Source organism: Macaca thibetana, chromosome 15 (genome assembly GCF_024542745.1).
Source record: "Macaca thibetana thibetana isolate TM-01 chromosome 15, ASM2454274v1, whole genome shotgun sequence".
NCBI classification, from domain to species: domain Eukaryota; kingdom Metazoa; phylum Chordata; class Mammalia; order Primates; family Cercopithecidae; genus Macaca; species Macaca thibetana.
In genome coordinates, this window is record NC_065592.1 from 104,230,402 (window position 1) to 104,258,359 (window position 27,958).

At 52.2% G+C, this 27,958-nt stretch overlaps 1 protein-coding gene across 8 annotated transcripts; it reads right to left on the bottom strand.

The window, feature by feature from the left end:
- Positions 1-854: 854 nt before the first annotated feature.
- Positions 855-7,382, bottom strand: SPATA31E1 (SPATA31 subfamily E member 1). 8 transcript variants are annotated; one of them, XM_050761533.1, is made up of 5 exons: positions 7,157-7,382; positions 6,303-6,360; positions 5,703-5,763; positions 4,217-5,441; positions 855-3,910 (listed from the first exon to the last, which is right to left on the bottom strand). In XM_050761533.1, exons 1-5 carry the CDS (start codon positions 7,340-7,342, stop codon positions 944-946), a joined length of 4,497 nt encoding a protein of 1,498 aa, XP_050617490.1. In that variant the 5' UTR covers positions 7,343-7,382; the 3' UTR covers positions 855-943. The 8 variants fall into 8 exon arrangements, with proteins under 8 accessions (XP_050617490.1, XP_050617489.1, XP_050617491.1 ...); XM_050761532.1 differs by having other exon boundaries at positions 855-4,012; XM_050761534.1 differs by having other exon boundaries at positions 855-3,819; positions 4,126-5,441.
- Positions 7,383-27,958: the final 20,576 nt, after the last annotated feature.

Consider the following 27,958-nt stretch of genomic DNA (forward strand, 5'->3'; position numbering starts at 1 on the left):
GTGGATCCTGCACTTGCAAACTTATGTTCATCTTCCCAGATTCTTCTCCCACCTCCCACCCTGGGCCTAGGTCCCCTCCTGTGGTTCCTGACCGCAGAGTCCCACCAGGGGGCCAGGCAGCAGCCCTGGGTGCCTCCTGAAACAGACACCCCACACTAGTGGCCGGGAGACTGCTCTGGAGAGTGAGGCAGGGGACACCAGACGAAAACCCAGCGGTGTTATCAAGGCTGAGCCAAGTGCTGGCGGGGCCCAGGTCCGCCCCGGAACTCAGCAGGCAGGGAAGGGTCTGGGGAGGGTGTCACCTCTTCCCCACCAGGACATCTGGGAAGGAGCTGTCCCACCTCTGACCCAGGGCCAGTACAGGACACCCCACATTCCCAGGCTACCACGGGGCAGGGAGGCTGCTGGGATCCATCACTCCTCCAGCCTCAGGGGAGCCTACCAGCCCCTCAGGCCATGAGGCCCCTGCAGACCCAGCCCCTACAGCAGTACAGAAGTTACCTTAGTGAGAAGGGGGATGCAGTGAGCCAGACCCGGTGGGGTCGCCATAGGGTTTGCTGTCCTTACACGTCCTGAAGGCTCTGGGTCATGATCCAGCTTAGAAACCAGACAGGGTTTCTCCCTGGACAGGGAGAAGAGGGGGTCCTCCACGTCCCTGCCAGCCTCCTCCAGGTACAGCCATTCTGGAAGCCGCACTCAGAAGGAGCGGACGCTGAGCCCTTTCCTGTGCCCTAGCATGGCACAGACAGAAGCCACCACCTCTGCAGGGAAACCAAGTGTATTGGGAACTTCTCTGTGAAAGTCGGGAACACATGGCTGTGATCACCCAGGCAGGACAGGCTTAACGCGTAGGTGTCAGTTTTATTTGAGTAGAACCCCGTCGCCCCCAGGAGACGTGCAAGAAGCCTTCTCTGGTTCAAGAGGCAAGACCCCTGTGTAGACCTCAGTTCCAGCGGCCGCAGATGGGGCCACCCGAGGCGCTTGCCACTCGTGGCCTGTGGTGGTGGGGGCCAGCTGGGGACACAGGCTCCCGGGGAGGTGGGGCCCATCTGCTGTCTCTGTCCCTGATGTTCCTGTTTTTGACAGGACAGTGGTGGCCCCTGGGGGTGGCTTTGGGGCTGCAGGCCGGAGCTCTCATCTCTCTGCTATGTTCCTGGTGGCAGTGACCCCTGTGGCCGCAGGAAGGCACATTCTCCTGGGCGTGGAGGTCACCTTTGTGGCGACTGACGTCTGAGGGACCACGTCCCCACGGAAGCCCCAGTTTGTCCACCAGGATTTGCCCCACAACTCTGCTGATGGTCCAGGCTTCATCAACCATGCAGTCCATAAACAGCCTTGCTGGGCCAGACCCCCAGCTCTGGACAGCATCTGCCCCAGGCTTGCCTTTCTCCAGGACGTCTTCCCACCCTGCGCCTGTTTTCCTGGGGTGTAGACCCTGTGGATGGTGACCGATCTTTCTCCGGAAGTGGTTTTCAGGTGGCGTCTCTCGTTTCTCCGGCTGAGGCTGGTTGTATTTCCTTTCTTGTTTGTCTCCTATTTCCCTGGTGTGAGCAGAGTGGCTCCTCCCACTGGCTTCAGAGGTCCTTGGTCCCTTGGAGCCGTGTCCCTGCTCCCCTGGTCTGGGTCTCCTGCGGGCCTCGCCCTTGTCCGCAGAGCCCAGCGACTTCTGACTTTTCTGTGGGGCCTTTGCTTTCGGGCTCCCAGGCTCCCGCTGCCCTGGGCTGTCCCCTCCCTTCCATAGGAGGGCCCATGGCCCCTGAGAAGCCGTCGTGTTCTTATTGGACACACTCTGGGAGGTGGACAGAGGGGCCTGAACGGGCAGCCTGTCTGTGGCGGGCAGCATGTCCACGTGGCGGCCTGGAAGGCACAGATCTATGGCGCCATCCTGGAGGAGGACGCCCGAGGCACGGCCTGGCGGCTGCTCCTCTGAATCCACCTGAACTAGGAGCGCAATCTCATTGACCACCTGCGCTTTCAGGCGCAGCTGCTCTGGATCCTGAGCAACACAGATTGTAGACCCTGAGGGGTTATCAGTGGTCCCCAGAGCCCCTGTGCTCCTCAGATCCACCTGAATGCTTCCTGAACTTGTCCTCACACTGGCTCCCACGGTGACGTCCCAAGCGGGGGGCTTCTCCTCCCCCACCTTCAGTGCCTCCAGGGCATCTTCGGCCCTTGCCCACTGGGACCCTATGCTGAGCTCTTGCAGGGCTCTGCTACTACACACGTCTCCTGGGGACATGCTCTCACTCTCAAACCTTGCCTCGTTCCCAGGCATTTCTGAACCCATATTCCCCTCTAGTCTGGGTTTGGGTTTCCCGGATGCCAGGACAGTCCTGCTCTGCCAGGTTCTGCCCACAAGGCTGCATGTGGGGGGCTGAGAAAACCCCCTGTCCTCATGTCGACTTGGAAAGGCCTCTGATCGCCCATGGGTGTCAGCTGACTGGGACCCTCTCAGGGGCCTCTGGGCTTCCTCCTGCTCAGGTGGTGGGGAAGCGAGAGCGCCACTCACCATCAGGACTGACTTGCTTGTTGTTCTGTTGTCTCCTGGACCGTTCTGAGGACGTTTTCCCAGGAAAATGGGAACGTTGGCTGCAGACTCGTCCCGAGATTCCCAGGAGGCCCAGGGGGGAAAGGTGGATTGTGGGAAGGGTGGGTCCTGAGCCTCACCTGACCAGACATTTATGGGCTCCAGGGACTGGAGGTCTGGACCCCACCTGTGTCTCACACGGAACCTTAGAAGATGCACTTCCAGCATCTGCTGGGTGCAGGGCTGGAGGAAGGAAAGCTCCCGGGAGGTGTTCGCGTGGGCTTTCCCACCCCTCCAGGATGCCAGCTTCCCGGGTTTCCTGTGGGCGTCAGACTGGGGAACAGCACATTTGACCATGAGCCAGGAGCGACGCACAGGCACGGGGATCCAGCCCTCTTTGATCTCCCCCACCTTCCTGGCCAGATGGGTTTGCAGCTTGTTTTCCAGATGCTCCTTGTCTGGGTCCCTGGGTGCAGAATTTACTGATTGGTACTTCCAGGGCCTCCACATGTCACCTTCTGCCTCCTCCTCGTCTTCCTCCAGAAACTTCACTGAGGTCCTTCCTGAGCCTGGATCCCGGCTTGGGTCTGGCCCTAGTTTGGACCGTAAGCACCCTTTCCCAGAGAACCTTCCGGAGCTCCTGAACCCGGCCTTCTGCACATCCTTCCTGCCCTTCCCTGCAAATCCAGAAGCCTGGGAGGGCAAGAGGGCCTCCTGCGTGTCTGCTGCCCGACTCTGGGGCCTCCCTGGGAATTCCCCCTCACGCGGCGGCAGGTCCCCAGATGCCCGGAATCCGCTGGGAGGGCCACAGGACTGCTCCTGGTGGATGGCACTCCTTCCTTGCCACCGGTGCTCTGGGAGCTCAGGGCTGGTGGCAACCCCGGGAAGGATGGGGGCTGACTTGGGGCTCCAGGAGGCTGGCCTCTCCTGGGGAAGGTGGGCAGTGGGCTGGCTCAGGACAGTCGGAGACTTTTGGAGGAGAGAGGGCAAAACCCTCTTCCACTTTGGTCGCTTCTTCAAGGTCCATTCAAGATTCTCCTTTCCAGCGGGGATGACAGACTCTGTCTTCTCCTGGGTTGTCGGGTAAGATGCCCCACAGTCCCTAATCTGGGGTGGAGAAGAGCACGGTAGGCTTGGGACAGGGGGTGAGAGGTGGGCCTGGGTCTGGATCCCAGCCAAAGGCGGGGGCTGGGACTGGGGCCAGGCTGGAGTGAAAGGTTGGGGCTGGGCCATGTGGTGGGGCTGGGGCGGTGCCTGGGAAAGCTGTGAGGATGCCTCAACCTCAGGTCCACCTGGAAGAGAAGTGGAGGTTTTATCCAATGATACAGAGTGTGCATTCTGTGAGGAAGGTGGTGCCTGGGAAAGCTCTGAGGATACCTCAACCTCAGGTTCACCTGGAAGAGAAGTGGAGGCTTTATCCAATGATACAGAGTGTGCATTCTGTGAGGAAGGCGGTGCCTGGGAAAGCTGTGAGGATGCCTCAACCTCAGGTCCACCTGGAACAGAAGTAGAGGCTTTATCCAATGATACAGAGTGTGCATTCTGTGAGGAAGGCGGTGCCTGGGAAAGCTGTGCGGATGCCTCAACCTCAGGTTCACCTGGAAGAGAAGTGGAGGCTTTATCCAGTGATACAGAGTGTGCATTCTGTGAGGAAGGCAGTGCCTGGGAAAGCTCTGAGGATACCTCGACCTCAGGTTCACCTGGAAGAGAAGTGGAGGCTTCATCCAGTGATACAGAGTGTGCATTCTGTGAGGAAGACGGTGTTTGGGAAAGCTGTGAGGATACCTCGACCTCAGGTTCACCTGGAAGAGAAGTGGAGGCTTTATCCAATGATACAGAGTGTGCATTCTGTGAGGAAGGCGGTGCCTGGGAAAGCTCTGAGGATACCTCGACCTCAGGTCCACCTGGAAGAGAAGTGGAGGCTTCATCCAGTGATACGGAGTGCGCATTCTGTGAGGAAGGCTTGCTAGAAACCCAGGCTGTGGCTACCAGGGACTCGCTGTTGAAAGATGGGAGGTTCCAGAAAAGCTGGCTGCATTTCTGCTGCAAGTGGTCCCCCACCGCTGTGGCGTCAGAGACTTGCTGAGGACGGGGCAGCTGTTGTGGTTCAGTTGACACGTTCCAGAAGGGATCTAAAGTCGTGATGTCCCACTCCTTCCCCAGCGATGTCATCTGCGGGTGGTCGGCCCGTTCCCTTTCTTTCCCCTGCCACATCTTCATCAGTGCTCTCTTGGCGATGAGAGTCTCCAGCAGCTTCTGCACGTCAGGGTGGATGAATGTGCAGACACCTACCTCCACGTGCCTGGGTGTGGAGTCTCCCCAGAAGGAAGCCTCTAGGGGCTGGTCGGGAAGATGCTGTGGCTGGGATTTGCCATGTGAACAGGTGGAGAGGCCCCAGGTGGTGGCAGCCTCCCTCCAGCAATAGAGGTCCCAGATGGGATCGCTGGAGCGCCCAAGGCCAGAGATCACCCTGGTTGGAGAAGGCGGCCCCTGGCTGTGTAGAGGGGAGCTCTTGGGGACGGGGCGTGTTGTGGAGCCACACTGAAGTCCAGCCAGGCTGGAGTCGGGTGGAGGTAGAGAGGTCAGGGGACCATGCGGCTGTGTTGAAAGAGGAAAAACCACATGTGGCCGGGATGCAGGGTGTTTTAGGGGAAGCAAGGGCTCTGGAGGCCCGGAGGCACTCAGGGTTGAGTGTGGTCCAAAAGGCTCTGAGAAGATCATCGGACCTGGTGACTGGGTGGAGGCCAGAGGAACTGGGGGAGCTGCTGGGGACAAGCTGGTGGGAGACAGATCTGGCATGCATTTCCCATGCAGCTGGTGGGCCTTAGCAGGCGCTGGTTTGCACACGTCACCCGGGGGGTCTCCACCTAATGGCAGATGGGAGCCGCCCTCGCCAGCGAGCTTCCTCAGGTGGCTGCAGGAGACAAGAGGCACAAGCTGCAGCCAGGGGCAGGTGGGGCCAGGAAGCCAGGAGCGGTGGGCACCTGGGGCCTACAGCTCCTCCACCTCCCCCACTGCTGACTTCACAAAGCTCTGCCTAAGCCTGCCCCAGGGCTTCAGTCCTCTCCTCTCCTCTTCCCAGGACCTCTCCCTCCCAGATCACCAGCAGGCTCTAGGGTTGCATCAGAGGCCCTGGTAGGAAGGAGGACATGGAGAGAAGGGGGAAGCTCCTCACCTTTCCAGAAGGTTGTTCAGGTCCCGAGTCTCCTCCAGCTCCCTCAGGAGGTTTCTGCAAGCTGGAAGTCAGGAGACAGGGTTATGGTGGAGAGGGCGCTGCCTGGGAACCTCACGGAGGCTGAGTGGATGTCTCTTTAGGGGACACCACAGGGAACTAGACCCTGAAGCCCACACATCTGTGTCCAAGGACACATGGCCCTGATGGTGACAGGAAGGTGTCCACTGTGCAGCATTTTGTCATTTGCAAAAAGCGCTTCCACGTCCACCCCTTCATGGGTGTCACAACCATCTTGTTGGGAGAGCAAACGGGTGGTCTCAAAGAGGAGTCAGCCATGGCCGAGGTACACAGCTGTCCACATGGACCTGGAGCCTCCCTGACCTCCGCCCATATCCCGGCAGGCCTTGGTCCCTTCCCCACACCGACCCCTTATGGGCAATCCCGGTCCCAGGCCCCCGGCTTCATTCCCACAGGGAATCTGAGGCCCCAGGTTCCGATTTCCCTCCCAGGAGTTTCCCTCTCAGGCCTCTGCAAATGACTTCCTCGGGCACAGGCGATGCTGTCACCTCTGGGGAGTCCCGGGGAGCAGCAGAGCCTCACCTTTCAGAGCTGAGATCTTCTTTCTGCTCCTGGACCTCCCCCTTCTCTCCCTTTGAGGCTGAGAGGCAAGAAAGGATGAGGGGCTGGGACCAGTTCTCAGTCTCCTCTCCCCAGACCAGCTGCACACATGCAGTGCTCATGAAGGACACGGCGCCCTGCCTCTAGCTCAGGGAGCTCTGTGTGCGCTTTTCACTCATGTTTATCGTGAATGAAATGTTTTCCGTTTTCCTTCTTAGGAAAATGCAAGGAGGGGTTTTCTGTGTGGCTCCGCCCCGGCTGTTCCCAGTCCCTGCTCCTCCCCTGAAGGCACACCCAGGCTCAGGTCTGCAGGCGCCTCTGAGCTGCCGGTAGGATTCTGCTTGGGAAGAGAATGGAGAGGAGGCCGGGACCATGGGGTTGTGGTGAAGGAGGAAGCAGCAGCTGTGGCCGGGGTGCAGCCACAGGCGAATCCAGGCTGTTGTGGGAGGCTCTCGGGGGCTCAGCACAGCTCCCAGATCACACCCAGATCACACAGAGGAGGCTGGGCCCCCAGGCACCTGGCCCAGGAAGGGGGTGATGAGGCAGGGCTGGGGCCTCTCCTCCCACAGAGACCTCACTCCTCTCCTGACCCGGTCGTCGCCACTGAGTCTGGTGTTGGTTTTTGCCCTGACGCCCCCTGCGCACCCCACAGATGGTCTGGGAGCTGGGGGTGGAATCCTCCGCCCACTCTCACCCCTGCCTGCCCTGCCCTGCCCTAGAGGGATGACGAGATTTCCCATCGTGGGAGCGTCTCTCGTTGTTTGGGAAAAGTGGAAATGAGGGGAGGAAAAGAAGAGAGACTCTTTCTCTGTGGGGCTGGGCTGAGGGCTCCTTACCTCCCTGCTGCTCCTCTTCCTCCCGGGCGGGGGTGAGGGCGGGTCACTGTGGAGGTAGGAGAGTAACAGGTAGAGGAGCACCAGGCCACACACACTGGTGAGGATGAAATCCATCATCCAGGGAGTGGAGCTGGGGCTCAGCCATGTGGCACTAGGGCTCTTCAGAGGAAAGAGCATTTTCTCCATCTGAAGTGCAATGTCGCCTTCAAGCAACTGAGGGCTGGGCATCCCCTTTGGGTCTAGGGAGTGGGGCCCAGGCCTGCATCACAGAGCTGGGGCCTCTTCCTCACAAAGGGCTCCTGGGGGCAGGGGGAGGGGCAGTGGGAGGAGGAGGCTGAAGCACAGCCCCGCCCTCAGCTCCCAGCCCTGGGTCCCTCCACCCTCCTGGGTCCCCCGGATCCCTCCCTCCCACTCTAGCTGCTCACCTGTCAGAGACAGCCCTGAGTCCCTTTTCCATTCTGTTCTGAAACACAGGTGTCACCTGGCTCTCCTTATACCTTGGAGATCCAGGCCTGAGCCCACCCATTTCATAGCCTTTGAAACTCTGAAATTCTCTTAGCAATCTAGGTGGTTTCCTAAGGATTATTTTAGAATCTCCTGTTTTCGTAATTTTCCCACACCCTATGTTTTCTACTTTCGTCACCCCAGAATAGAACTTTTAAATTCATAAAACTAAAAAATATAATAAAAACAAATAAATTAAACCTCCAAATGACATTTTTATGTTAGGAACATAATTGTGAGTTACCAACTTATGGAGCTTGCTGTAACAAAACCTCAAACACTTCGTTATTTTCAAAGCAATAATTAAGCCTTTACTTATTCTCTTTAGATCTTTCATATGTTGTCCTGATCCATTTTTTCTTTCTCTGCCCCAAATACAGTCCTCACTCTCCTAAGTGTTGGAACATGTGTGCTCCACCATAAGCCAGGAGTGGTTTGGGGTGATCTGAGGTCCAGCTCCTTTGGGTGGAGAGCAGGGCTGGGCACTTCATGCCAGGCTGGAGTCCAGTGTTCAGCAGCCTCTTCTGATATCACTCATGTCCTCCGTACATACTCTTTTTTTTTTGAAGCGGAGTCTCACTCTGTCGCTCAGGCTGGAATGCAGTGGCACAATCTCGTCTCACTGCAACCTTCCCCTCCTGGGTTCAAGCGATTCTCCTGCCTCAGCCTACCGAGTAGCTGGGACTGCAGGTGTGTGCCACCATGCCCAGCTAATTTTTGTATCTTTATTAGAGACTGGGTTTCACCATATTGGCCAGGCTGGTCCTGAACTCCTGACCTTGTGATCCGCCCGCCTCGGCCTCCCGTTCGTATTCTTTGCTCCACAATGTGTCCTGTTTTTCACCTCCTGCCTGCTCCAGACCATTGGGGCCTCGTGTCTGGCCCGTACCTGATAGGTAGGGTACTTTGAGCCCTGGAGGAAATGTTCTCATTATACTATTAGACGTCTTTTGGGCATCTGAAACTCAGGATTAGAGATTGCACTTTTTAATCACTGTGTGATACATTTATTCAATACTTGAAAAGTGGCCTTGAAAATCATGTATATCTTTGTCATGCGTTCTATGTAGCCTCAATGGGAGTGAGACCATCTGAGTTTATTTGGGTCTGTTCTCATGAATATGCACCTTCAAGAGCACATCTGCTTTATCTACTGCTGCTTTTATCTGTCTACAGTCTCTTCCTCCTTTGTGAGATTGTCCCTGGGGAGACATGACACTCCCTAATGTGTTAACTGGGTTAACTGGCAAGAGTGGAGACCCCAGTGACGCCTGCTAGGATCACTGGGAAGTATGGCGGTAAGTTCTGCTTCATTTGCAGGGAGCCTAAGCCTGAGAAGTGGGTCTCATCTTGACCTGCACAACTGGGCTTGGGCATGCAAGGAATTGCCCCACCACAGGCCACTGCCAGGTCAGTAGGTACGCTCTTTGTGAGGAACAGGAACTGGAGATCAGAGACAACTGGTTCACATCAGCTCCACATTTAGGGAAAAGATTCGTGTTAGGTTCCATTCCTCCTCAAACCTGATGTTCGCCTTTCTGGATAAACGAGAGGACCGTGTGGGTGTGGGGGTTCCCGGTCTCTGGTGGGCTGTGTGCATGTCTCCATCCATGCGCCTCTGTTCCCTCCACAGACTTCACTCTGCAGGCTCAACTCTCAACTGCTGTTCATCCAACCACCCACCCACCTGCCTGCTGCAACGAGGGCGAGGCTTCCCAGTGCCAGGCCCTTGCTCCTACTGCTGCAGGGAAATGAACCTCATGGCCTTGCCTTGACAACCACCCCCCAACCACACACACACTTTCAGACACGGTGGTGCCCACAACAGACCCCTGGGGGCCTTTGTGGGACACCACACCTGCTTGGGAAGAACTGGGCCTCTCATCTCCCCTGGGCCGACCTGGGAGCCTTCTTTTGCCTTCCTGCCTTTGTCAGCCCGTGTTTTACTACAGCCGATTGCTGTTCCTCACGGTGCCTGTAGGACCCTCCTTCCTGCACACCACAACCCCTGGTCCTCAGGCATCTCCAGAGTCCTGGGAGTATTCCTGGGCTCTGGTGTGGACTGGAGTTGCAGCTTTGATCTCACCCCAGGTTTCCACTGCAGGGAAGCAGAGGAAAGGGGAAGAATTCCTTAGAAAATGAGAGTGAGGCCGGGCGCGGTGGCTCACGCCTGTAATCCCAGCACTTTGGGAGGCCGAGGCAGGCGGATCACAAGGTCAGGAGATCGAGACCATCCTGATTAACACGGTGAAACCCCGTCTCTACTAAAAATATAAAAAATTAGCCAGGTGTGGTGGCGGGCACCTATAGTCCCAGCTACTCAGGAGGCTGAGGCAGGAGAATGGCGTGAACCCGGGAGGCGGAGCTTGCAGTGAGCCGAGATCCCGCCACTGCACTCCAGCCTGGGCAACAGAGCAAGACTCTGACTCAAAAAAAAAAAAAAAAAAGAAAAGAAAATGAGAGTGAATTTCTCTTTGGAAGAACAGCTTTCCCCCGCCCCCCATAGTCTCTGATCATCCTTAAGTATTTAAAACAAACAAATATACCCACACAGGCACTTCCTATGGTGAAGCTTAACTTCCTGCAAATATCTCTCATGTTGCAAACATATGAAATGCATGCACCTCACCTGCACAACCTTATCATAGTCAATGTCTGTCTGTCTCAGTAGAGACCTTGAGGTACCTTTCCTAGTGTGTTTTGATTGTCAACCTTTGTGGACCCCTGTGCATTCATGCTTCCCTAACTTCTGCATGAGGAAAACAGATAGGGGAATGCGGGCTAGCAGGAGAGTGCTGCGAGTGTGTGTCTGGTGGGCAAGAAAGAATGATCATCCTGCTGACAGTCTTCCTTTGGACTTCATAGTTAATCTGGAAATGTGCTTGAAGAACAGTGGAAACACTTACTGAGTACGGATTGTTGATTCTATGAACTCTTTGGTACACCTAAATGCTTAGGCATCCAAATTTTATAGTTATTATGCAATTATACATGCACACACTTACAGATTATAGGAAGACAATTTTTTATATGATAAAAAAGATAATCTTGGTTATACCAACAGACAAATTGTTCTTATTGACTGGGCATGGTGGCTCACCCCTGTAATCCTAGCATTTTTGGGAGGCTGAGGTGGGTGAATCACCTGAGGTCAGGAGTTTGATACCAGCCTGGCCAACATGGTGAAACCCCATCTCTACTAAAAATACAAAAATTAGCCAGGCATGGTGGTGGGTGCCTGTAATCCCAGCTACTCGGGAGGCTGAGGCAGGAGATTTGCTTATGCCTGAGAGGCGGAGGTTGCAGTGAGCTGAGATTGTGCCACTGCACTCCAGTCTGGCGGACAGAGTAAATTTATTTCCAATGTATACATATTTTCTTTTCTTTTTTTTTTGAGACGGAGTCTCGTTCTGTCGCCCAGGCTGGAGTGCAGTGGCCGGATCTCAGCTCACTGCAAACTCCGCCTCCCGGGTTTACGCCATTCTCCTGCCTCAGCCTCCCGAGTAGCTGGGACTACAGGCGCCTGCCACCTCGCCCGGCTAGTTTTTTGTATTTTTTAGTAGAGACGGGGTTTCACCGGGTTAGCCAGGATGGTCTTGATCTCCTGACCTCGTGATCTGCCCGTCTCAGCCTCCCAAAGTGCTGGGATTACAGGCTTGAGCCACCATGCCCAGCCTGCATATTTTCTATCACAGAAGAATTTGCTGCATAGTTAACTCAGTTAGTAATCACCAAACTCAAACAAATACATCCTTAATTAGTTGAACGAAGATCTTTTAGTGGAGCTATAACTCAAACTCAAGGCTACTGTATTGCCAAATAGCAAGTGGTTTAGTGGAACTAAGAAACAGGAGCATAGCAAGGAAGCTGGTGGTTACAGTGGGAAGTTATTTATTCACTTTATACTTACTTATGCAGCACTTATGAAGAATCAAGTAGAGTTCTAAGTACCTTTAAAATGTAAATCTTTGAATATTTAAATAAGAAAAGCTGAAGTATGGGATAAATAATGTATACCTGTAGGGTCTGAGGCACAAAGGGCATCACCAGCATGTCTGGAAAACAGAATTACTGTTAGGCGTGAGTCAAACTGTAGCTCTGCATTTTGATGAATCATTCTTACCGGCAAGTTCCTACTATATTACTTTTCACCAAAACACGTTGTGCACTTACCGTTTCTGAAGAGGCCATGCATGTCAACTCTTCTTTGCAGTTTTGATCAAATTTTTCCTTCTGCCTCTTCCCCATAGTTCTATAACCTCTAAGCCATGTGTCTTAGTCCGTACAGACTGCTATAACAAAGCACCATAAACGGTGTTATAGGACCAACAGGTGCATATGCCCACTACACAGTAACAGACCAATTACACCGAGACAGCAAGCGCTGTAGCAGAGAACGAGTTTAATGATCACAGGGATGGAGCAAGGAGATGAGTGGAGACCCTCAAACCCATCTTCCGGAGGAGTTCTGAGCTGGGGTTTTTAAGGAGATTGTGGAGAGTGAGGGATAGAAGATTGGGGTTGTTGACCGGTCCGGGAAAGGAGGGTGAAACCATCAGGGTGTACAAGCTGCGTTCTTTGCTGAGTCAGCTCCTGTGGGGTTCTTCAGACCCACTGGCATCAGTCGTTGCATTTGTATGCAGGACCCAGCAGACTCCCTCACCTGGAAAACAACATTTTATAATGTTCAAGTTGCTGCCTATAGAGCAGTTATGGGGACTGTAATCTCTGTGACGCTGAGGCAATCGGCATGAAACAACTATGAGGAAGGGGGACAGAGAGCAGCTGCCCTCGTGGTTTACGCTGAATGTGCTGCAAGCTTTGCTTATTTTCATTTCTCCCCCTCCCCTCCTCCCTAATTAATTTTATAAAGTTTATAGGGATGGATTCAACAGGGTGACTTATAAACAACAGAAATGTATTTCTCACTGTTGTGGAGACCGAGAGGTCCAGGATGGGGACACCAGCAGATTTGGTATCTGGTGGGGTCCTGCTTTCTAGTTCATACATGACTGACTTTTCACTGTGTCCTCGTGTTGAAGAAGAAATAACTGAGCTCCCTTGGGCTTCTTTCAGAAGGGCACTAATCCCATTCATGTGGGCTCCACCCTCACACCCTAATCACTTCCCAAAGGCCGCATTTTCTAATACCATCACCTTGGGGGTTAGGATTTCAATACAACAATTTAGGAGGAACACACACATTCAGCACCTTGATTCAAAGTTTAGTTCTCTAAAAATGTCTTTGCGGAGAATTTCAGAGAACCTAGAGTAAATTTCCACATGTGCATCATTCCATTTCCCCTTGTAACGTCTGTTAAACCACTTAGTGGCAAGGGCTTGGTGGCAGAATCATCTACTGTTATGTCTAACTCTTTGATGATACGGCAGACCTCTGGAGAACAGAAGCTATTTTGGATAAAACGCCTGTTCAAGTTCAAGCAGCATAGAGGTACCTTGAGTTTCTGTGAACCTAGGCCTTTTTTTTTTTTTTTTCCAGGCAAGGCCCTATTAGGGTTGGAGACCTTTGAGAAACACCTTCAACACAGACCCCCCACCCCAGCAATCCCTCCAAAGACCTACACGGAGACCCCAAAGAGATACCCAGAGACCCACACAGACAGCCAGAGACCCAGAGACCTCCACAGAGATCCCCATGGAGACCCACACAAACACCTCCGCAGAGACCCCACGGAAATTCACACAGAGACCTTCGGGAGAGACCCACACAGAGATGCCCAGAAACTCACACAGAGATTCACTAGTGACCCACACACAGATCTCCACAGAGACCCCCCAGAGACCCACAGAGGGACCCCACCAGAGACCCCTACAGAGATTTCCCCACAGAAATCCGCACAGTGACTGTGAGAGAGGCGCTACAGAGACCCACACAGAGACTTGAGAGACCCCCAGGGACTTACACAGAGACCCCCCCCACAGAGATCTCCCAGAGACCCATGCAGCTACCTCCACAGAGAACCCCACAGAGACCCTCAGAGACCTCCACAGAGGCTCACATTGAGAGACCTCTGCCTGAGACTCAAACCCAGAGAGAACTCAGAGACCTGGCACTGAGAGCTCCCCAAGGACTTCCTTACAGGAGACTTGGAGATGAGCATGAGGTCTTTCTTTTTTTTGTTTTTTGTTTTTTTTTTTGAGACGGAGTCTCGCTGTGTCACCCAGGCTGGAGTGCAGTGGTGCGATCTCGGCTCACTGCAAGCTCCGCCTCCTGGGTTTACGCCATTCTCCCGCCTCAGCCTCCGAGTAGCTGGGACTACAGGCGCCCGCCACCGCGCCCGGCTAGTTTTTTGTATTTTTAGTAGAGACGGGGTTTTACCATGTTAGCCAGGATGGTCTCGATCTCCTGACCTCGTGATCCACCCGCCTCGGCCTCCCAAAGTGCTGGGATTACAGGGTTGAGCCACCGCGCCCGGCCGAGCATGAGGTCTTTCAATGCAGAGACCTCCCGCGGAGAGTGCCTCTCTCTGCACCACACAGGCGTCTCCCAGAGCCCTCTTAGGAAGACATCATGCAGCCTCCCGGACCTTCCAGAAACCTCACAGACTCCCTCAGAGACCTCACAAGGAGTCCTCACACGAGAGACTCACAGAGACCTCCCCAGACACCTTGCACAGAGACACCAGGCAGTGACCTCCCACAGGGACCACACATGGCCACCAGGCACTCACACAGTGACCTCCCACAGGACCTCCTGAGCACAGACCCATAAACCTCTTCACAGAAGCCTGGCCCAGAGCTCTACAGACTTCCAGAGAGTTCCCCACAGAACTCACCTCAGAACACACAGAGGCCTCCCATGGGCCTCCCAGAGACCTGTCACTGAAGCCTCCCTCATTAACACCTGGGGCCTGAATCTCTTCTAATCAGCCACACCCACCAACCGTGGCTTCTGATCCCTACAAGTTCAGCAGTAGGAGGGTGAGGGGGATGGAGTAGAAGGGCAAGAGAAACACCTGTGTTGGGCACTGGGCTGCCAGGAACCCCTGATGGTAGGGGTTTATAGCAGCTGGACTTCATAGGAGCATTCTGTGCCACTGCCAGGGGTCTTGAGCCTGCCCTTCCTTGTCAGGGGAAGCACTTCCTCTGGCTAGTTCCCATAGTTGCCCTATCAACCTCCTCATCATCAGGCAGTACCCTATCTGTAGCCATCCTCCTCCCCTTAGAACCTGGCTTTGAAGCTGGGCCCACTTTTGCTCTAACCTGGTGGGGGGTGAGCAGTTATTCCTGATGCAGCCTCTTCTCTGCTGCTGCTGCCACTCATCCAGCCCTATCTTCCAGGATGGCTCGAGGATGTTTCCCCAAAAGCCAGGGGAACAAGGGTAGGTTCTCAAAGTTGGTCCCTGGGTGCCCCTTGTGGAGGCAGGGGCAGAGGTACACAGAACACCAAGAACACGGAAAACCCAGGCACCCCTCCCTTGTCACTCCCCAAGTTGCTGCAAATGCTCCATGCACTCCCCTCCCGTCCAGGTCCTGCCTGGGTGGTCCAGGGCCTCCTGTTGTGTTAAGTCTTCCAGCTGCTATAAAGCAACCTAAATTCATGAAATTTTTCTTTCCCATTTTCAATTAACTTTGTTGCCTGCTTCTACCAGTTTATTTAAAAGAGCATTTGTGGTCCCAGGAAAACAGAACTCAGATATAAGTTTTTAAAATTTTATATAAATTTGGAAATGTAAAGACTTAAGCTTAACTCTTATTACTATTTATGTAATATTGGCACTTGCCTCTACAGATATTTGCCAATTTCTCTCTCTTTCCTCTTCACCAAAATTAGAAGATATGTTTAGAATTAGCTGTGAACATAGTTCAATGTGCTGTGGTAGAGAGTCCCTGCATGCTCTGCCTGGACTGCCCCTGCCTTCTCTCTAGGACCATCTATACCTCCCTATTCTCCAGACAGCTAAAGTCCTCTGGGTCAACTCCAGCGCTGCAGACAGCATCCATTCTTAGAGGCTATGGACTATGCCATTCTGGTGGTTAGAAGTTTTGAACAATATCCATGCTGATCTGTCTTTGTTTAAAATTTTGATATTTTGAAGTTCATCATGGAGTTTTTGCCTAAATTTGTGTCCTTGGAAATACTGCATTAAAATATTATTTGTCTTGACTACCAATTTTTTTTACTCCCCTTAAATTATGCACATGACTCTTATTTGAGTCACTCTAGTCTTTGCCCATCCTCATCTGCCTTAGTGTTCAATTTTCACATGGTTGGAGCTATTCACTGTTTCATGGAAACCATTAAAATAGTGAGAATGGTGTCAGGTGCTGCTGGACACACAGACTGTGATGTTGTAAAATATGTATTTGGTCTTTGACCCTGTTTCTTGGCATACAACTCTTAAAATCCTTAGCATCTCCACAGTGATGTCTTTTTGTATGTTAATGAGTTGACTGGTGGCTGAAGGCCCCTAGATAACTTCAGGATGAGACAGGCCCTGGGAAGACTGGGGCTGGATTAGAGGGTTGAGACTCTCAGCCCCAACCTCCTGCGAGGGGAGAGGAGCTGAAGGTGAGGTGATCACCAACGTCCAGTGGTTTAATCATTCATGCCCACATCATGAAGCCTCCGTAAAAGCCCAAAAGGTCAGGACTGGGAGAGCTTCCAAACAGCTAAACCCTTGGAAGTTCCTGAAGGGTGGTGCACCCAGTGAGGGCATGGAAGTTCCATGCCCCTTCCTATACTTCACCCTACATGTCTTTTCTCTGTATCCTTTGTAATATTATTTATCATGTTGCAGAAAATCAAGAGAACAAGAGAGATCTCCGGGTAAAGCAGGAGAATCTTTATTGAGTGCACTCAGACCCAGCGGACTCAACATCCAAAGACTGGACCCCGAACAAAGACAGGTTTTTGCTTATACACCTACTCCTAAGTGGTGTGAACATGAATGTACAGAAGCAAGACAAAGGCAGTTAATCAAACTAAGACAGGTTCATAACTCAGGTCTACATATACTCCTTGCTATTCAGTCCAGATGGTCATTATCTAGATTGGTTCAAAGGAGTTTTGCAAAGACTCATATTGCGATCCCCACCATAGCACCAGCTGGTTGCAAGCTAGACCTGCTCAGGCATGTCTGGTAACCTTTGCTATACTGCTTAGATGAAAAGGCAGGAACCTACAATCATTAACTATAGGAAAAACAGGAACTCATACAACTTACAGAGCAAGGAGCAAGGTAGAGTTACATAGCAGAGGGGATAGGATTTAAGGGGAGGTTTGCTTATACTCAAAGGAGAGATAGGAGAATTTAATCTCCTCCTATTCTTATGTTAAGGGAGTGCTGGGAGAGTCTTCAGAACACAATCCTTTGAGCTCTGACCCTTAGATAACATTATTGAAACTTTGCCTGTTACGGCCTTTGAGATGAGCCAGCCTAATACAGGCAGCTTGTTTTTGCCCTTTTAATTTTTATTTCTCCTTTCTTTCGTTAATATCCCACCTCAGTAATAAACCAGTAAACATAAAAGTGCTTTAGAATTTATTGGGGACAGGCTTGTAGTTGCCCTAAAAAGAACTGGCTCCTGCAGAGGCTTGAAAACGCCAGGCTCAGGGCCAGGGGTTGGTCTCCCTTGCTGTTGAGCTGATCTGGGCAGAGTTTTCCCCGGGGTTGGGTTGGTGGAGTGTGGGTGGGGCCCTCATTTTGGGGCACCTGGGGACACTTCTTTGCTAGCCTGCCATATTACCCCATAGGAGCCTGTACATGCCTGGACTCTGGGTGACACAGGGGACATGGGGACAGGCATTGGCAACCACTCTTGCCCACTGGTGCCCACAGGCACGGGAAGCAGGCAGCACATGTCCATGCCCAGCTGCCAGGGTTGCATTTTCACCAAGGTCTATGTAGATGGAAACATTCTGCTCCCCTCCAAATTCATTCATCCATCTTTCACTCATTCATTCATTGATGACCAACAGATCTTCAGAGTGCCTACCATGCTCTGCACCCTATGCTAGGCACACTGCTGAAGCTGCTATTCTAGAACATTCTGATTCTCAGCTCCTTCTGTCTCACCTCCCCCCTGCCTCGCCCCCACCGCCCATCACCCTCACTCCCTCCACCAGCTCACAGCACCCTCTTCAGCAGAGGCAGCCCCAGGAACATTTCTGAGAGATGGTGGAGAAAGCTACGGGGAGGTTCCTCCTCCTTCTCCTTCTGATCCCTTTCTCTCTCTCACCTTCTGTTTCTCCCACTCCCTCTCTGTTTCTCTTCTCTCTTCCTTTCTCGTTAACTGGGTCCACCTCCTCCTCCTCTCCCCATCCCTCTCCTTTCTTCTCTCTCTCCTCCTCCTTCCCCTTCTGATCCCTTCCTCTGGTTCTCCCTCTTTCCAGATCTCTGTCTCCCTCCTCTCTGTCTTTCTCCCCTCTCTGCTTCTTCTCCAGTCTTACACACACACACACATACACAGAGAGAGACACACACACACACCCCATAGCTGTCATCGCCTGAGATAACTGCAGCACAGACATGAACCTGATCTGAGGCTCAGCGTGTGAGGGGAATGAAGAGGCCCCTAAGATGCTTCTGAGCGTGTGGCCCACGTGCCCATCCCTTCTCATCTCCGTCTGCAGCACCACCCTTTCGGCACCCCCAGCAGCCTGGACCCTGGGGCTGGGAGGAAGGTGGGGCTGTGCTGGTGCAGGGGCTGGGCCCTGCTCAGGAGGCGGCATCAGGAGGAGGCTATGTCAGGAGAGTGGTCTATGTGAGCTTGGGCTGTGTCTAGCACAGCCATCACCAGGGTCTCTAGAGATGTGTGTGGGTGGATGGGATGACATGGCCAGCTGCGTCCTGGCAGGTGAGCCTCACCACCCCTCCCCTGATGGCCCAGCTCAGCCACTGACAGCTGGAGTTTGGGAGGAAGGAGGCTCCACTTTGCTCTGACAGACATCATTGCAGGCCTGAGGTTGTTCTGATGAGGGCGGGGCCCACATGCAGAGGGCACGGACCCTTCTCCTCACCTCCTGTGGTGAGCCAAGCCTCAGGCCAGTGTCCAGTCAGGGCCTCCTATGGGTTGCCTGTGTGCCAGGCTGGTCAAGGCAGCACCTGGAGGGATAGAGCCTGCCTAGCCCCATGGGGGCAGAGGGGCAGGAGCCTCCACCTGGGAACAAAGGCCCTGTGGGATCCGAGCTGCTGAGCCAGGCGGTCTCTGTTTCTGTTCCCATGGCCACCTCCACCCCCAGACCTAAGTATCAGATGCCAGGATGGACAGCAGCCAGTAAGCATGCCCGGTTCAGCCTCCCTGATGGATCTGTCCAGGCTCACATGAGACCATAAAAGGCAGTCCCAGCAAGCCTGGCTGCTACGTCCTTCTCTACCTTCTTGGGGGCTGCAGGCCCCTGCATTTCATTATCTTGGCATCAAAAAATAAGCGACAACAGCTCTGTCTACTTCTTTTGTGGGGGAGAAAAGTGCTCAGAAAACTGAGCCAACAGCAAGGCTTTGCATTTGAGCGGCTCTGCCAACTTCCAATGATTGTTCGAGGAAGCCAGTGGAGGGGAAGTGGGTGCCCTATGTTGAAATGGGATGAGGCTGGGGCCTGGGATGGACTTGAGGGATGGGAGGTGGCAGAGCCAGTGAGGGGGTCGGAAAGCTCCCTCTGGTAGGCCCAGTGTGACCTGTGGAAAGGAAAGAGGCAAAGCAAAGCCGCCTTCGCCGATCTGACTGCCAAACCCGAGTGTTTTATGCTGTGCCCTGCAGGGCTGGCACCATTATCCAATAAAGTCTCCATTTAGGATAAAGCAGTTGACCTGTTTTGAGAAATCTGATACATGGCAAAGCTTTCTGAGATACCATCTGAGATTTAAGATTGGAAATCTCTGCATCAGCCTGTCATTTTGTAACAACGGTCGGTGGTCAGGAAATTTCCCGTAGACCTTCCTTCTGTGATATGTTGAGGTTTCAAACGGAATTGGGTGGCAGGTTGTGGTTGTAAAGATATGTAGCCAGATGGGCTGAGGTAGGAGGCACTCTCTCAAGCTCCTACATCCCCCGGTGAGGGCGAAGGGGAGCTTCCATTTCCCATAACAAAAGAAAAACTTCGGCCAAATTAAATTTATAGGAGTTTAACTGAGCAATGAATGATTTGCCTTATTTGAACATGGTTCGAATAGTTGGCTGCATTTAACTGACCAAAACTCGGTGATTGGCACAAGTGTAGGCTATGATCTGTTTACACCTCCGCTTGTTATAGTTCACAAAGTACAGAGAAACCTTTAGGCCGAACTTAAATATGTAAGGAGGCAGCTTCAGGCTAAACCTCATTTAACACCCACAACAAGCAAACCGATGGAACTCGAGGCCCCAAGGCAGATCTGGCTGGAAATCCAGCCACCTTCAGCAAAGGGTTAAACAAATGAATGGGTGACCGATGCCTGATCAGTTACCAAAGACAATCATGATATTTGGGGGACATCTTTGGTGAGGGTTTCTTGGGAGAGAACAGCCTGATGTCAGGCCCCTGGAGGAAGATAGCATCCTGCATGCCCCGAGGAGCTGAGCGTGCCTCAGTCGCGGGCCTGAGGCTGCTCTGCTCTCCCTGGGAACCTGGACTATGGTTAGGGGCACAGGTGACAGGAAAGGGCCTGACCGTACCCTGCTCTGGGGTCACACGAACCCTCCCCACACCCTCCTCAGTACTGAGACAAGGACACATCCTCAGCCTCCGCACAGACCTGGCAGCCTCACCCGGCCTGCCGACCCTAGAACAGCGGACCCCCAGGCCTCCCAGTTCTCCCTTGGCCGCCACCCTAGCCCTGGGTTTCCCTCCCCAGCTCCAGGTGCCTGCGAGGGCTGAAGGCTCAGGGTCCACTTCTCCCACTGGAGCGGCACCCAGGAAGAGTCTCTGTCCCCCAGCTTAGTTCTCTGCACCTCAGAGCTGGGAAGAGGTTTGCAGAACTGGTGGTTGTCTAGGAGCAGGAATGTGCTTCCTAGGCTGGGCACAGTGACTCACACCTGTAATCCCAGCACTTTGGGAGGCTAAGGTGGGTGGAGCACTTAAGCCCAAGAGTTGGAGACCAGAATGGGCAACATGGCAAAACCCCGTCTCTACTAAAAATACAAAACTTAGCCAGGTGTGGTACATGCCTGTAATCCAGCTACTCAGGAGGCTGAGGCAGGAGAATCACTTAAGCCCAGGAAGCAGAGGTGGCAGTGAGCTGAGATCGTGCCATTGCACTCCAGCCTGGGTGACACGGCCAGACTCCTCAAAAAAGGAGAATGTGCTGCCTCCATGGGAAAGGCTGGGCTCTCTTTAACCTCCCCCAAAAAGTTGTGTATGTGTAGAGAGTGTGTGAAGTGTGATGGATGTGGTATGTGATGTGTGGTGTGTGGTGTGGGTGGTGTGTGTGTGGTATGAATGTGTACATGTGGTGTGTATGTGATGTGTGAGGTGCATGTGTGTTGCATGAGTGTCGTATGGTAGCGTGTGGTATGAGTGTGTTGTGTATGGCGTGTGCAGAGTATGTGTGGTAGAGTGTGTGTGGTGGGTGTTGTGTGTGGTGTGTGTGGTGGGTGTTGTGTGTGGTGTGTGTGCTCTGTGTGTGATAAGGTGTGTGTGTGGTGGGTGGTGTGTGTGGTGTGTGTGCTCTGTGTGTGCTAAGGTGTGTGTGTGGTGGGTGGTGTGTGTGGTATGTGATACGTGTGGTGTATGTATGTGGTATTTGTGGTGTGTGTGGTGTGGTGTGTGTTGTGTGTTTGTGGTATGTGTGGTGTGCATGTGGTGTGCCAGTGTGTGTGTGGGGTGTGTGTTGTGTTGTGCCAGTCTGTGTGGGGTGTGTTGTGTTGTGTGTGTGGTGTGTGGTTTGTGTGTTGTGTGTGTGTGTCATGTCGTGTGCCTGTGTTTTATGTGTATGTGTTGTGTGTGTGTGGTGTGGTTTGCCTGGTTTGGTGTGGTTGGTGTGGTTTGCGTGTGGTGTGGTTTATATTGTGTGTGATGTGTGTGTCATGTGCCTGTGTGGTGTGTGTGTGTGGTGTATGTTGTGGTTGTGTATGTGTGGTGTGTGTAGTGTGTGTTGTGTGTATGTGTGTTGTGTGTGGTTTTGGTGTGTATTGTGTTTTGTGTGTATGGTGTGTGTGCGTGTGTGGTTTGTGTGAGATATGTGTTGTGTGTGGTTTGTGTGTTGTGTGTGTTGTGTGTTGTGTGTGGTGTGCATTGTGTGTGGTGTGTCTTGTGTGTGGTGTGTATTGTGTGTGTGTGGTGTGTGTGTGGTATGTACTGTGAGGTGTGTGTTGTATGTTGTGTGTGTGGTGTGTGTGTGGTATGTACTGTGAGGTGTGTGTTGTATGTTGTGTGTGTGGTGTGCCTATGTGGTGTGTGTGTGGTGTGTATTGTGTGTGTGTGGTGTGTGTGTGGTGTGTGTGCGGTGTGTGTGTGCCTATGTGGTGTGTGTGTGGTGTGTATTGTGTGTGTGTGGTGTGTGTGTGGTTGGTATGTACTGTGTGTGAGGTGTGTGTTGTATGTTGTGTGTGTGGTGTGTGTGTGGTGTAGGGTGTGTGTGTGGGGTGTGTGTTGTGTGTGTGATTTGTGGTGTATATGTGGTGTGGTGTGTGTTTGTGGTGTGTGTGTGTGCAGTGTGATGTGGTGTGTGCAGGTCGTGTGTATGTGTGTGTGTGTCTGAGAGAGAGAGGGAGACAGAAGGGAGGTTAGATTTTGAGGCTCAACGACTCATGTCACAAGCGGTAGCGTGTCCCTGGATGGACATGGCTCTGGGTGTGTGGTGATGGTGGGGTTTGCGTCCTCCTGACCCGCCGTGCTGTGATCCAGAAGTGCTGCGTCAGGGTCCTAGCCCTCTTTGGTGTGGGGCAGCCGGGCCTCAGCCCTCCATGGCATCTCCCCGGGGGGCATGCAGGCGCTGGGAGGCTGAGCTGGGAAGGAGGGCGCCTGGCCTCTGCCTCTTCCCCTTCTCCCGAGGTGAGCTGAGGTTAGGGCCCTGCCTGGCACCGCTCCTCTCCAGCAGCTCTGCCTGTGTGTCTTGCTGCAGAGTCTGGCCCCGTGGAGGCTCATCTGCTCCATCCAGCCTCTGAGTAAGGCACTCCCTGTCCCTCAGCCATCTTCTCTCTTCTCCTCCAGATGCACCGGTCTGTAGAGTACTGTCTGCTTGACCCGCCCCACCATGGGCTAAGTTTTGAAGGGAAAGGAGGCCTGCAAATTTGCAGATGTGAGTCAAGCTACCCCCAAATCATCTGGTGCCTTGGGCCTTGGTTCCTAAGGAATGATGTCTACAAAAACAACACAGCACTGACTACTGTGGCTTCTGGCACTGGCAAGGCGGGAGGCAGGGGCTTCGTGAGCCTGGCTGGCTATAACTGGGCATGTGGACTTTTTATCTTGCCAGGTCACAGCCGTGGAGCTGGCCTAGTCCATAAGTGGACAGCTGCCTGTACCACGCAAGGTTTCACTTCTAGAGAGGCAGGGTCCTGGCAGAGGGCCTTGGGCCTGGCCTTGGGGAGGGAGAGCCCTCACAAGCAGTGCCATCCCTCAGGTGCCCAGTGGGGTCCGAGGAGGGTCCTAGCCATGTGCTGGTGGGCTTCAGAGGCCTTGGTGGGCAGGTGGGGCAAGGACCCAGTTGTAGACAAAGAGCGTTTTCAGTACCCTTCCTCCCGGCAGGGATAGGGGCCTGCCGAGAATCCAGGTGTGTTACTGGGGCAGGCCTGATGGGCAGGGCCAGGTCAGCTCCTCTAGGCTCCATTTTACACGCAGGCCGAGGGGGCATGTGGACCCTTGCTCTGGATTCGGGGGGTTCCTGCAGGCTCCACAGCCAAGCCCTCCGCATGGTCTCCAGTTGGCTTAATATACAGGCAGGAGGAGGCTTCCCTGGAAGGTAAGTTTTAGGTCTGAGAAATTCCACAGCAAGGGGCAATGCAAACAGTGAGGGAGATGGGCGGGAAACGGCTGCTCACAAGCGTGTCGGGACCATGTTCTACACAGAGACCCTGCTCAATCCAGAAAGCTCTGAGAGGACACGCCACTTAGGGGCTCTGGAGGTTGGCATGTGCCCTGGCGTTGTAGAGGGCACATTCTCAGAATGGATGTCTTACTCAGGGAGCTTTTCCGCTGATGGTGATCTCAGGTCATGGAGGTGAGCCACAGGCACTGACTGGCTGGCCCTGCTTGAAAGCAAAGCCAGAAGAGCTTCCCTGCCAACCTTCCTTCTCTCAGATCCCCCCAAGTCTGTGATGACTTTGGAAGCACTGAGTCCTGGGTTCTGGAAGCTTGTTGTGCCTGGGATAATTGCTCTATGGACCAAAGCTTGGCTTGTTTTCTAAGCCCTGTGGGTTTTAGGCAAGTTTTTGACAAAAGATTTTTTTTTCTTTTTCTTTTCAGACGAAGTCTCGCTCTTGTCCCCCAGGCTGGAGTGCAATGGCACAACCTTGGCTCACTGCAACCTCTGCCTCCTGGGTTCAAGCAATTCTCCTGCCTCAGCCTCCCAAGTAGCTGGGATTACAGGCACACACCACCAGGCCTGGCTAATTCTTGTGTGTTTTAGGTAGAGATGGGGTTTCACCATGTTGGCCAGGCTGGTCTCGAACTCCTGACTTCAGGTGATCTGCCTGCCTTGGCCTCCCAAAGTGCTGGGATTACAGGTGTGAGCCACCGTGCCTGGCCGACAAGGATTTATGCAAATTTGTATTTCTGCTAGCTTTAGATGAGAGCCTTGATAACAGTAGAGCGTCTTGTTAAGTTCTATCTGGAATGTGTGTCATTTCACTGGATTTAGACAAGGCTTTATACCTTTGAATGACAGGGTGGGTTACTGTCAGGTGTCTCCTAGAGCTTCTCACCCCAGCCTTCATTTTACTCTCCCAGGCGTTTATTTTGAGCCAAAGTGCAGCAGTATAAAAATGGATTTTGCTCTTTTGGTGGCTGGCTATGGCTATGAAGGAGCAGAACTGAATAAAAATAAATACTGGTTGGTGAAGAACAGGCATAAATTGCCAAAAATACTTCTATTTGAAATTCAAATTCTTGTTTAGAATCAGTATTTTGGATACAGGTCTTAGATTCTTTATCCTATTTAGGTTAAACACAGAATGTTAACGTTTGATTATACCATTAAGATATTGTCACAAGTGGTATCAAGGTAATATTTTTACCTTTGCATTGCTAAATTCTGAAATTTTTCTTAATCTTGAAACATATCTGGCTGAAAAACATCCAATTATTTTTCTCCCTCTGATTTTGCAGTTCTGTGAAAGGCCACAGATGGGATGGAAGTTACGTGTAGGTTATGACTCAAGAATGTATAAAGGATGAACAAAAACATTGGCCTCTCCTGATTCTTTCTGCTAAGCCTGTGGCCTCTCGCACACTGTTTAAGTTGGGTCTTCCTGTTAATTGCCCAGTAGATTTTATTGCTGGAAAACCTGCTTTTCTTTCAGCTGGAGTGAAGACTGGGACATGTGTGGCTACATACAGATGGCCAGAGACCGGAATAACAACTGCAGAGTCGCCACGCTGGCCACCCTTCCTATTGTGTGAGCTGATGGACGGTGAAGACGAAGGACTTGACTGGGGATGGCACATACATGGGAGGACTTCATCTGAAATCTACCAGCCCCTGCTGTAGGATGCACACTGGCATCACTGAAGATCCAAGGGTGATTTGAATTCTGTGACATTTTCATACTGGCATATGTTACCACTATTTTGATTACTGCTATAACCAGCTTTGCATTATTGATTCACTGAATGGCTTTAGATTGTTTTTGCTTTAAAAGGATGGATAAAATTTTACCTGTTTAAATAAAACTTAATTTCACTTGGAGTGGAGGGACTTCTTTCTGTTTTTGACGTTTTGACATTCGGTAGTGTAGTCAAGCATGTAACTGGGCTCTAAAGATGGAACTGCTGTGCTGGAGGTTCACTAGGAGGAAGAGTGGGTGGCCTTCTCACTCTTCTACGAACAGATACGCAGATCTCATGTCAGTTGCCCAGTGGCTATGTCTGACCCAATCTTTGATTGGACAGAAAACGGACAAATGACCTATGAGGACAAAGGAAACCTGTGGTCTTTGCAGTGGAGGCAGGACAGGGCACTAAGGCATTGTCAAGGCTGTTTGTCTTTGGGTCCTCAAGGGACACGGGATAAACTCCAGCGTTTGCGGCTGAGCTTCAAAGGTGGTGTGCTGGCTTTGGAAGGTGGAGGACCAGATGAGAGAACCAGAAATGAGGATCTATGGCTGCATTTAAACCAAGCTGCCCTATCCCTGAATAATTTCTTAATAAATAGGAACAACTTCCCAGATTGTACTAGCTTAAAAAGCACATAGTTTCATCATCTGTATGTTTTCAACAATCTCATGTTCCCCCTCAAGAAATATAAACAATAAGTGGAAGTGTTTAGTGAATAGACTCTATATCCCAGAGGAGGGTAACCAGGTACACAGCGGAGTCTCAGCTCACAAAGCCTCCAGCAGGCTCTGCTCAGGTCCATTTGGATTGGACCACGTGCCTTGCTGGGCTCTCCTGGGTGGTCCCTCCTGAGTACTTGCTAAAATTTCACACTTTTTGACCTAAAATGACAAGTGTGGCATCTGAAGTGAAATTCTTTGGATTTTGTAATGAAAATAGCCAGTGTGGTAGCAAGAAGACTTGGGAGACTCCAAAGCTAAATCTATTGTACTGATTGGGACCTAGGTTTGATATAATTTGAATTTATGCAGCATCCGCTATGTGCAGGTCATCACCACAGTGGAAGAGACAGGCCCTGACCTCAAGGAGCTGCAACTATTAGAGAGAGGGAGGTCATCAGGGAGGGCCTCCAGGAGGAAGGGAATGCAGACATCAGCCAGAGCAGCAGTCAATATGAGAAGGTGAAGAAGTCAGCATCTTAGCAGAGACTAGCACGTCAGCAACCCTGAGTCAAGACCCTGTGGTGAGAGACCCTGAGGAAGTGACTGCATCCAGGGTTTGGGTGACGAAGCTTGCCCAGTGGAGAGTTTGGACACAGGGGAACCACTGAGGGGGCGGACGCAGTGAACAGACTGTTCCAGTTCTTTCTTTCTGTCAAACTACCCAGAAACCCAGTGGCTTGGAAGAAACATCTTTCACATCTGTCTGGACTCAGCTGCATGGTTTTTACACAGAGGTCTCTATCAGTGCTGGAGACGTCGTAGGCTTGACTGCACTGGACATCAGTGAGGCTCACTCACATGGCTGGCCACAGATGCTGGTGTCAGCTGGATGTTCATCTTGAGCTGTTGACCAGAGCACCTGCTTGGGGCCCCTCCATGGCTTGGGCTTCCCATGCATCAACACTGGGAAATACATGTATATATGTATTCGAGGTCCATAAACTGAAAACACTGAATTTCGGCCAGGCGTGGTGGCTCGTGCCTGTAATCCCAGCACTTTGGGAGGCCGAGGCGGGTGGATCACCTGAGGTCAGGAGTTCAAGACCAGCCTGACCAACATGTGTTTCTACTAAACACAAAAAATCAGCCAGGCGTGTTGGTGCATGCCTGTAATCCCAGCTACTTGGGAGGCTGAGGCAGGAGAATCACTTGAACCCGGGAGGTGGAGGTTGAGGTTGCAGTGAGCCAAGAATGTACCTTTGCAATCAAGCCTGGGCAAGAAGAGCAAAACTCCATCTAAAAAAATAAAAATAAAAATGAAAAACCACTGAATTTCATCAATGTTAATGATCACCTCTATTGGTAAAAAAAAAAAAAAAAAAAATTAATCATAAAAAGTATTACCAGGAGATTTGGTCTCATTCCTTTTATATTACATTTAAAAAGTTTCATAATTCACATATTTAAATTTTTTTTTCATATTTACACTTTCAACAAGTATGTATTAAGCACATTTTATTAGGTCGTGCTGTGCTGGGTTTGGGGACATAAAAGTGAAGCGAATACTCACACTCCCTTCCCACGGAGCTCCTGTTCCCAAGTGAACAAGCAGAAGGCAGAGCAAAGCCTGGAACAAACCACGTGCAAGTGCCGCACTGGCGAGGCTCTAACGGGAGCCCAAGGGCAGTCGGGGCACACGCCAGGGATGTGCCGCCCTCTAGGAATCAGGGCAGGTCTGATCAAGGACCATCTGATCCCTTTTTTTTCTTTCTTTCTTTTTTCTTTTGTTTTCATTTTTCAACTTTTACTTTACAGTCAGGAGTACATGCGCAGGTTTGCTACAGGGGCATATTGTATGATGCTGAGGTTTGGAATATGAATGAATCTGTCACCCAGACAGTGAGCATAGTACTCAATAGACAGTTAGTTTTATTTCAACCCTTCCCCCCTCCCTCCTTCTCCCTCTTGTATTCCTCAATGT